This window comes from Lemur catta, chromosome 4, assembly GCF_020740605.2.
Source record: "Lemur catta isolate mLemCat1 chromosome 4, mLemCat1.pri, whole genome shotgun sequence".
NCBI classification, from domain to species: Eukaryota; Metazoa; Chordata; class Mammalia; order Primates; family Lemuridae; genus Lemur; species Lemur catta.
In genome coordinates, this window is record NC_059131.1 from 20,973,598 (window position 1) to 20,984,958 (window position 11,361).

Below are 11,361 nucleotides of genomic sequence, written 5' to 3' on the forward strand. Positions count from 1 at the left end.
AGTTAAGTTGCTCTGCTTCCTCAGTTCAACTTTTGCTTAAAACATCAGTACCTTTCTGTGTGGTGTTTTCTCATACCAAATGTGTTTGGTTTTACCATACCACAACCAATTCTTCAACACTAACTGGGTGTCCGATTCAGTTCGGACACTAACTCCCAAAGTTAGCATAGTCTTTACAGCTTAGGGCTCCATTCCACAAGACTGCCCCCACTTCAGATGCCAACCCCAGGTCACCCATACTTCTGCCCAGCTGACCACAAATTTGGAGTTTCCCACAACCCCCCTCTTCAGGTGCTTTACTTACATTTACTGGTTTATTATAAAGGGTACAGCTCAGGAACAGCCAATGGAACAGATACGTGGGGGATGATATTGGAGCTGGGGACGGGGCAAGGCCCAGAGCTTTCGTGCTTTCTTTGAGCATGCTGCCTTCCCAGTATATCAGTGTGTTCGTCAACCCAGAAGCTCCCCAAATCCTGTTGTTCAAGAGGTTTTTTTTTTAAAAATAGAACTTAATTTCCCAAAGGAGTGGTAAAAATTTCAACCCTCTACTCAATGTGTGTTTGGCCTTTCTGATGACCATTGTCCATCCCAAAGCTATCTAGGGACCCCTACGTGAGGCACCTCATTACACCATAGCCTCTACTGAAGGCGCTTGCTATAAATAACAAAAGACATACCTGTCTTCCAGGAAATTTGCAAGGGTTTTAGGAGCTCTGTGCCAGGACAGAACTGGGGCAAGGACCAAGTGTATTTTTATCATACCACACTTTCATACTATTAAAAATATTAACATAAGCAAAACTGCCCATTCCTTGTTTCTGCCAAAGACTTTTTTTTAATATATTTACCTTATTGGATTAATTGTCTCATTGTTATTTGTGAAATCAGATCCACCCTTTATGTATTGTATTTATCAGTGCTCAGCAAACTTAAATATGTTCACAATGGGGGTTATCTAGTGACATAGGGTCTAGAAATCCTATCATGTGTTAGGAACATAACAATATATGCATAAAAACAGACTCTGGCTTACTGATAAGAGGATTGTTTGTTGGTAATTTTGGAAAGAGGAATCAATTATTTATCAAGTATTGGACTACATGGTCACTAAATTCATTTCTCACACTCTTAAGATTCAAAGATTTTGTAGACAGATAAGCATTAAAAAATATTCGTGGACCAGTGCGTGAGCAAAACATAGTTAAACCTCTAAATCAGACTTACAAACATGCATTTGGTCGCTTATTTTCAAGTGTTATTGTGTTGCTCAGTGTACTTGAAAACCTGATATTGTAAATCTAAATGCTACTCATGCCTACACTTCAACCATTATAAATACTTGTATAGATCCTCTGATGTCAGTAAGCCATCTCAAAACACTACATGTTGTACTAAGTTGCCTCACAGCTTACTCTTGTAAATAACACAACTTATTTGTGTCAAGTATAAAAAGAAAAATATGCATTTCACCACAGATTTTTATTGTTTTTATAGACTATATTTGACTTAATAGAAACTAGTATTTAAATAAAATAAAATTTTATTTAAATGCTATTTTAAAATAAGATATAAATATATATTTCTGACTAGAAATATCTTAAATATTAAAATATATTTAAATTCTTCAGAATTTGTTTATATTTCACATATAAGTCAGTTTCACAGGTGACAGGTTTCTATTTTCAGCATATTTTAATGGGAAGTTTCTTTGCTAAAACTTGTTGTTTTGATCTTTGATACTGCAACCTTCAGAAATTTAATTTGTAAATAAACGCATTCTTTAAAACAATAGCCTAATTGATTTGTGATGCTTATTCATTAAACATTAGATCTTGACTCCATTAAGGTTAAAGAATTCCAGATTGCTGTTACTACCGTTATTTGACTTTTTATATATCCAGACTATCATATTTCCCAACTCTTTTTTTTTTTTTTTTTTTTTTTTTTTGAGACAGAGTGTTGTTCTGTCACCCAGGATAGAGTGCAGTGGCATCGTTATAGTTTCACTGCAACCTCAAACTCCTGGGCGCAAGTGATCCTCCTACCTCAACTTCCCGAGTAGCTGGGACTACAGGCGCACGCCACCACGCCCGGCTAATTTTTCTATTTTTAGTAGAGACAGGGTGTCACTTTTGCTTAGACTGGTCTCAAACTCCTGAGCTTAAGCAGTTCTCCTGCCTCAGCCTCCCAGAGTGCTAAAATTACAGGCATGAGCCACTGCACCTGGCAGTACATTTCCCAAATCTTAAACTATATTCTAATTTTATGTAGTTTTATTGTCACACCAAAATTATAGATTCTTATACCTTGGCTTTCCTGCTTCATCTCTGGAAGCAGGCGAAAAGTATAAGCATTATAAAGCACTGTATGTGTATGTTTTAAAGAGTCAACTTCAGTCAGAAAGGGCTGATGAATTGAGACTATCCCAGTGGATTTTGTATGCTGGTTGATTTCTTAAAACATAGCTGGAACTTAGGAAATATCAATGATAGAAATTGAGAGTACATTGCTACAAATTCTACAAGGGGTTTTAGATAATTCCTCGGTCAAGACAAGCTATACTGTAAGTGAAAATGAAGATATCCTTTTCTGCTAAGCTATGTATGAAGTTTATGGATTCTTTAAAAAAAACTGATTTAAAACTTTAACTTAAAACTGACTCATTCTACCTTTCTTCCTTTCTTTTCCTTTTTCCTTCCCTTCTTTCCTGCCTGCCCGCCTTCTTTCCTTCTTTCCTTCCTCGTCTGTAATCCAATACAACTTTATTTATTTTGTTGCCAAGCAGAAAAAAACAACTGACTCATTCTATAAAAACTATCTTCCCTTAACACAATAGTTCTTAGGAAATTACTGAATATCACCATCTCAACATCCACCTCCCCCTGAATCTCACTACAGTTTGACTTTTACCTACTCTCTTACCCTCAACCATCAAGAAACTGCTTTCGTTAAGGTCTGATGATCTGATTGTAAGTGGCACATTTTTTTGGTGTTTGTCCTACTCCACTTGTTCATGGCACTTGAAACTTAACCATTTTCTACCTCTAGAAAATTCTTTCCCTTTTTGGGATTCCTTTACTATACTAATCTCTTCTTTTTGTTTTCACCATTATTTCTCAGTAATTTTTGCTCATTTCCCTTCCTCTGCTTGCCTGTTAAATATTTGGATTCCTGAGTTCATTTACTGGTCTTCTCATCTTGTATTCCCAAGGTAGTCTGAGTCCCTTGTAAGATTTTCACTATTAATATGATGAGGATACCCAGATAAACATTTTTAGCCAATCTTTTTTCCTAGGCCTGAAACATATAAGGATCTGATCTGATTTTACTGCTCGACATTTTTTTTTAAAATCCTCAGGGCCTCAGTAGAAAATGTTTTCTTCCCTCAAGGTGCAAATACAATTCCAGTGAAATCACAATGGAATTTTTCATGGAGTTAGACAAGCTGATTCAGAAGTTTACGTGGAAGAACAAAGGATCAAAAAGTAACCAAGACATTTGTTGAAGGAAAAAAATTAAGTGGGGATACTAGCCCTAGCAAACAGAAGCTTATTAAAAAGCTCTGGTGTGTTACTGGCTCAGGGTTAAATTAAGTAGACTAACAGAATAGACTATGGTGCTCAGAAACAGTGTAACTCTTTAAGGAAAGGATGAACTGTTCAGGAAATGCTGCTGGGTTCATTGGTTATTCTATTCATATGGAGAAACTATATGAAAGATTACTTTTCCCTATATTGTTGTGCTTAGTGTGTGCCATACACATATTTCCTGTGTGTCAGAAGGGTTGGAAAGTACTGCGTTAAGAGCCCAGGCAATATTATATTTGTATGGTTATTTTAACAAACTAAGTTAGATAGGCTGGGGTACTTGGACAAGTGATTGTCACTGTTTATAAAAGGGTAAGAGAGCAAAGGAATTGAAATGTAATATATGTGATTTAGATATGCTTTATACTATAAATTTGGTTTTTTCGTTTTTTTTTTTTTTTTTTTTTCACTGCTATATTTCTTTTTAAAGGTTTGCTCTGTGATTTGCTATGGTCTGACCCAGATAAGGATGTGCAAGGATGGGGAGAAAATGATCGTGGGGTTTCCTTCACTTTTGGAGCTGATGTAGTCAGTAAATTTCTGAATCGGCATGATTTAGACTTGATTTGTCGAGCTCATCAGGTATGAAATAAAGACTCTTGGATATTTTAATATTTGTTAGCTTCACATAAGTCTTCTCATTTTGTTTTTGAGGAAACCAAGATCCAAAAAAGCTAAATGACTTGTACAAGGAAAGCAGTAGGAGAGGCAAAGCCAGTATCTGGATCTCACAATTAACAATCTGTTAACTTTTTCTCACCCTATAAGAGGAAATGTTTCAAAAAAATATATTTTGTAGTACACTGCAATCCTAACAAAATTTTCAGTAGTTTTCTGAAGCTTTCTAGACACAGTCTAGAGTTTTATATATTATTTATATATTACAGATAACAATCAAATGAATTGTGTGGATATTGTTTAGATTTTGATAAGAACCATACTGTAAAGACATTTTTGAGACAATTGAGGAATTTGATTATAAACTGGATAATAGATACCAGAGTGTCATTGTTAATTATTTTAGGTGTGTTAAAATCATTATTGTTATGTAAGAAAAATGTCCATGTTTTTTCAGAAATGCATACTCAAGTATGTAAAGGTAAAATAACTTGCTCTGGGATTTGCTGTGAAATATGTCAGCAGAGAAAAGGGGGGAGATAAGTAGAAACAAATGTAGCAACCTCCTGATAATTATTGAATCAGGATGATGAGTAAATTGGAGTTTATTGAACTCTTCTTTAAGTACTTTTGTTTATATTTGAAATTTTTCATTATAAAAACATTTATACAGTGTAGGATTTTGGTTGTTTTATGTCCTCTTTTACCAACTAGATTGTGCATGCTCTAAGGGAGGGGCTTATGACTTGCTTATTTTTGAATCTCTATTGCTTTGTACAGTTGCTGACATATTGTAGCATATTAGAGCATGCACTTGGTGTTTGTTGAATAAATGAATTAATGAACAAAAGCGTATTTTAACAATTCTTTAATATATCAAGTGCTCATGTTCTCTAAAACATGACCGGTATAAAATACATTGAAAGGCATTTTATAAAAAGTCTTTTGGTTATTTTTGAGGTTCCTAAAAGTTATTCAAAATTAATTAAGTATATGCTGTTCCACAGCACTTACCTTTTTTCTGGAGCTTTCCTCCCCAGAACACTTGACTACTTCTGCTTCTTTGTGTGATCCTAAGTGACAAACAAAAATGACTGGCTTTTCATCTTCTGCATGTTATACCTATCACATTCCTGTTTTTTAGCAGGATTTCCTAGTCATTCAGTTGAAGTCATGTTCCCAAATCCTTTGCTTTTGGCACAGTTGTTTTTTAATGAGTAAACATCGTGTTTATGATTTTAATAATTAAGCCTTCTGTTAGATAACAGGGCAGAGTTGCTAGGTGGTTAACTAAAATACCCACTGATCTCCATTCACTCATCTTTTTTAAAAAATAGATAATGATTTTAAAAAGTCAGGTTACTGAACTCACTTAGTTTGCATGGTCTTTTTTTCCAGTAACCTTCAAAGTCTTATTATGCTTATTTTCAAATGTGTTCTTTAAAATTAAGAGATTTACAATAGGAAACAATACAAACTATAGATATTCCATTAAAAGAAATATTAGAAAGAATGAACAAACCAAGAAACTAAGAAATCTATACTGAATGCCAAGCATTGCGCTGAGCTAGGGATAGATAAAGTAGCCACAGTCTTAACAGAAAAGGTTAGTATCTAAATTGTACCATGAGATAATTTCAACAGAAGCGTGTTCCTAGTACTGAGGTAGGAGTTACTTTAACAAGCAAATGATTTTGGAGGCACTTTCTTGTATTAGGAAGTATTGTAGATTAATTTTGCTTATCAATGGATGCCTAAAATAGACTTCAAAAAATACAAAATGTTTACATGTTATTGCCTCTCTCTCAAATTGGTAGAGCTAAGAGACAAATTGTGTAAACCACTCAGGAATTTGACAACAGATTCTAGAAATCATGTTACATCATTAAGGAAAAGAATTATACGTATAAAACTTCAGTCTTAGTAGTTATATTAAAAAGCATGATCTGTGTAAATTAAACTCAGTAATGTTTTCAATGTGTAGCTCTATAATAGAAAATTTAAAAGCAAAGCAAGAAAAACTCTTTGCAAAGTCTATCTTTTATGGTCTGATTCTTGCTCATTTAATTAAGGATTCTATAGCTGGCTTATAATGTCACCATCAAAGTACTTCGTGTCCCTCCCAGAAAAATTTAGATTAATTAAAATAAAATTTTAAATTAAAAAAGTACTTGGTTTTCATCTCCCAGTCGTCACTATACCTATTAGCATATTTTGGTTTTGTCTCATGGGGAGCCTTGAAAATGATACCATTTTTAAGCAGTAAAATGAATTTATTATTTCATTAAATCCCTGCCATTATAGAAAAGGCACACCAATTTTAATGTTCTAAGCAAAGTTTAAGATAAAAATCACAACTTCGAAAACAAAACAGTTTTTTTAGGTCTTTGCCACATTGACATTAATTAGTACAGATGGTTGAGAATCACCTGCTAATGGTTTTTTTCTTTTGACATTTCCTTTGACAGGTGGTGGAAGATGGATATGAATTTTTTGCTAAACGACAATTGGTAACCCTATTTTCAGCCCCAAATTACTGTGGCGAGTTTGATAATGCTGGCGGAATGATGAGTGTGGATGAAACTTTGATGTGTTCATTTCAGGTATGATATAAATATAAATTTATGAGAACTAGAAATTTAAAACTATTGTCAGAAGAGGCTTTCTTGTAGATTTGTGATCTTTCCTTGAGCAAGTATTGAAAATCATTTTAATTCTAAAGTGATTTACCACTCAGACTCATTAGAGATTTCTATTTTTAGTCACAAATTTTCCAGCATTTTTGGTATATGTCAAATATGATGGTTTCCTAAGTTAATGTCAGTCATTCTTTTTTTTTTTTTTTTTTTTTTTTTGAGACAGAGTCTCGCTGTGTTGCCCGGGCTAGAGTGAGTGCCGTGGCTTCAGCCTAGCTCACAGCAACCTCAAACTCCTGGGCTTAAGCGATCCTACAGCCTTCCCAGTAGCTGGGACTACAGGCATGCACCACCATGCCCGGCTAATTTTTTCTATATATATATTTTAGTTGACCAGATAATTTCTTTCTATTTTTTTAGTAGAGACGGGGTCTCGCTCTTGCTGAGGCTGGTCTCGAACTCCTGACCTCGAGCAATCCACCCGCCTCGGCCTCCCAGAGTGCTAGGATTACAGGTGTGAGCCACCGCGCCTGGCCTGTGTCAGTCATTCTTGATTTAGATGTTTAAATTGTTAAATTCCCCTATGGCCTGTGGGATAGTGGCTTGCTTGCTAAAAGAATGTGAACACAATGAATAATTTAAGAGTTTTCTTTTGCAAGGTGAATAGTTGGAGCAGACATTGGTGAGAGAGAGAATTATAAACACAGATGAAAATAAAATAGAATACCTAAGAAACAAACTTTCAAAATAATAGAAAGATTTACATTTTTTAAAGAGGCCAGCTGTAGCTGTGGTGTGTTGCTTACAAATCATTCTTGTTCAGTGAGTAAAACAGCTTTGACACTTTGTTTTTGCAAAGGTTATTCTATATCCTTGATGTGCACAGGCTACGTTTCTCTTTTTAAATGTAGTGGGGCTTTCCTATCCCTCTTTGCCTGTGTTGTATTACAGCATTTCCATCAGCTAGTACAGTTAAATGATAACTGTGATTTTTCATTTACAATTTAAAGACAGTAACCAGGTCTTTCCTTCAACAGTTGATATGGTGGACTTGGATTAATTTTTCTTTTCACTGAGGCATTGTGATGCTCTGAATAGTTCTAAGAAATACTTCTTAAATCTTTTTACACATTTTTCTTGTAAAATCATGACATTTTCTGTCCATCATATAGGTTAAAACTCTGCTTACACTCACCAGAATGAGTATAATAAAAAAGACAGTAACAAGTGTTGGCTAGGATATGGAGAAATTAGAATCTTCATGCATTGGTGGTGGAAATATAAAATGGTGTGGGCACTTTGGAAAATAGTTTGGCAGTTCATCAGAAATTTCTTTTCTTTTTTTTTTTTTTTTTTGTTTTGTTTTTTGGTGGGTTTGTTTGGGGTGTGTGTGTGTGTGTGTGTGAGAGAGAGAGAGAGAGAGAGAGAGAGAGAGAGAGAGAGAGAGAGAGAGAGAGAGTCTCGCTCTGTTGCCTGGGCTAGAGTGCCGTGGCATAGAAATTTAAACCGAGTTCTCATATGGTGCACTTTTATACCCAAGAGAAATGAAGACATTTGTCCACACAAAAACCTGTACATGAATGTTCATAGCAACATTATTCATAATAGCCAAAAAGTGTACACGATTCAAATGTCCAACTGATAAGTGGATAAACAAAATGTTCATCCATGTGATGGAATATAATTCAGCAATAAGTAGAAACAAAGTACTGATACAAGCTACAGCCTGGGGGAGCTTTGAAAACATAAGTGGAAGAAGCCAGTCACAAAAGACCACATATTCCATGATATCAATTATACGAGATGTCCAGAATAGGCAAATCTATGGAGACAAAGTAGATTAGTGGTTGCTTAGTCTTTGAGGAGTTGTGGAGAGGTGGAGAGTGGGAATGGAGAGTGACTGCTAATGGGAACAAGATTTCTTTTGGGACTGACAAAAATGTTGTAAAATTAGATTGTGATACTGGTTGTTTAACTGTAAATATTCTAAAAACCATCAACTTATACACTTTAAATGGGTGATATATCAATATTTTATATAAAGTTTTTTAATAAAAAGATCTATTTATACATAAAAAATAAGGTCTGAAGAGTTTGTGACTTGGAGATTATTTACTCTGCTGAATTAATATGTCAGAACTATGATGAGAACCTAGATCTTTTGACTCTTAAACCAGTGTTCTTTTCCTCACAGCAGAGATACACTAATTTGAAAAATTTTATACTTAAATCTAAGGATTGAGTAGTTGATAAGGGTTAGTGTACTCAACCTATTGTTACTAAAATATGAATGGAATGACAAATAGCAGTTCAGACATTTGCACACTTTAAGGAATGTTTTGGAACCTCTGATGTTTTGTTCTATATTTTATGCCATTTATTGAAAAAGATCTACCATTGGAACAGTTTTCTTAAACCTTATTGCACTTGAAAGAATAACATTGTTTGTTGATAAATTATTTCCTTTAAGATACTGAAACCATCTGAAAAGAAAGCTAAGTACCAGTATGGTGGACTGAATTCTGGACGTCCTGTCACTCCGCCTCGAACAGCTAATCCACCGAAGAAAAGGTGAAGAAAGGAATTCTGTAAAGAAACCATCAGATTTGTTAAGGACATACTTCATAATATATAAGTGTGCACTGTAAAACCATCCAGCCATTTGACACCCTTTATGATGTCACACCTTTAACTTAAGGAGACGGGTAAAGGATCTTAAATTTTTTTCTAATAGAAAGATGTGCTACACTGTATTGTAATAAGTATACTCTGTTATAATATTCAAGAAAGTTAAATCCAAATTCAGAATTATCCATTAAAGTTACATCTTCACGTATCACAATTTTTAAAGTTGAAAAGCATCCCAGTTAAACTAGATGTGATAGTTAAACCAGATGAAAGCATGACGATCCATCTGTGTAATGTGGTTTTAGTGTTGCTTGGTTGTTTAATTATTTGGGGCTTGTTTTGTTTTGTTTTGTTTTTTTGTTTTTGCTCTAATGCAATTTTTTCCCCTAAACATTTTTAAAAGTGAAATATGGGAAGAGCTTTAAAGACATTCACCAACTATTATTTTCCCTTGCTGATCTACTTATGTACCTGTTTGATCTTACTAAGAAAACTTATGCCTCATTTCATTACAGTAAAAAGGAATTTTAGAGGTTGATTGTTTTTTTAAATAGGCAAACTGTCCAATGCAATGATTTTAATCAGTTTGACTGGGCAAACTTTACAGCTGATAGTGAATATTTTGCTTTATACAGAAATTGCCACTGATTTGGATTTGTGCACTCTAATTTTTAACTTATTGATGCTCTATTGTGTAGTAGCATTTCATTTAACTTTAAGATAAGGCTCATATAGTATTTACCCAACTAGTTGGTAATGTGGTTATGTGGTACCTTGGCTTTAGGTTTTAATTCGCACGAAACACCTTTGGCATGCTTAACTTTCTGGTAACACCCTCACCTGCATTGGTTTTGTTTTTGGGGGTTTTTGTTGTTTTTGTTTGTTTGTTTGTTTGTTTTTAGATCCACATTCATGAAAATCCTTTTTTGACAAGCCTTGGAAAGCTGACATCTATCTCTTTTTTTCTTCCTTGTATACAAAGGATGTATTTAAATGAATGCTGGTCAGTGGGACATTTTGTCAACTATGGGTATTGGGTGCTTAACTGTTTAATATTGCCATGTGAATGTTGTACACGATTGTAAGGCTTATGTCACTAAAGATTTTTATTCTGATTTTTCATAATCAAAGGTCATATGATATTGTATAGACATGCTTTGTAGTGAACTATAGTAGCAATAATTTCTGTACATGATCAAGAGTTTATTGCAGCATTTCTTTTCCTGTTCTTTTTTTTTTTAAGGGTTAAGTATTAACAAATGGCAAGGAGTAGAAAAGTCAACATAAAGATTTTAGAAGGAGAACTTACAGGACACTGATTTGTGATTCTTTGGATGTGACACTATTGGATGTGATTCTTAAAAGCTTTTATTGAGCATTGTCAAATTTGTAAGCTTAATAGGGATGGACATCATATTTATAATGCCCTTCTATATGTGCTACCATAGATGTGAAATTCTTGACCTTAATATTGTCTTTGAAAATGTTAAATTGATAATTTTGTTAACATTTTATGAATTGGCTCATTGTATTACCGCAAGAGATATTTGATTTTCAGCACAGTGCAAAAGTTCTTTAAAATGCATATATGTCTTTTTTTCTAATTCCATTTTGTTTTAAAGCACATTTTAAATGTAGTTTTCTCATTTAGTAAAAGTTGTCTAATTGATATGAAGCCTGACTGATTTTTTTTCTGTACAATGAGACGTTTAAACATACATTTTATTCAGATAGGTATGTCCTTGACATATATTAAAAATTGATTCTTTTTTGAAAGTATTCATGACCTGCATATGATAGGTTAGGTCACACAAGCTTTTATCTGATGTGATTTAAATAACTTCCTGATTGCAGTGTAAGTTGAGCAGTTGCTAATAAAATTTTAGATT

The 11,361-nt window shown here is 34.0% G+C and overlaps 1 protein-coding gene across 2 annotated transcripts in view; it reads left to right on the forward strand.

The window, feature by feature from the left end:
- PPP1CB (protein phosphatase 1 catalytic subunit beta) overlaps nucleotides 1-11,147 on the forward strand; it is a 37,760-nt gene extending 26,613 nt beyond the window's left edge. For both annotated transcript variants that reach the window (XM_045549312.1, XM_045549314.1), the window contains exons 7-9: nucleotides 4,021-4,172; nucleotides 6,677-6,811; nucleotides 9,315-11,147. In XM_045549312.1, coding sequence (XP_045405268.1) covers nucleotides 4,021-4,172; nucleotides 6,677-6,811; nucleotides 9,315-9,419 — 392 coding nt within the window. In that variant the 3' untranslated portion in view covers nucleotides 9,420-11,147. The remainder of the gene's footprint in view (nucleotides 1-4,020; nucleotides 4,173-6,676; nucleotides 6,812-9,314) is intronic.
- The last annotated feature ends 214 nt before the right edge of the window (nucleotides 11,148-11,361 follow it).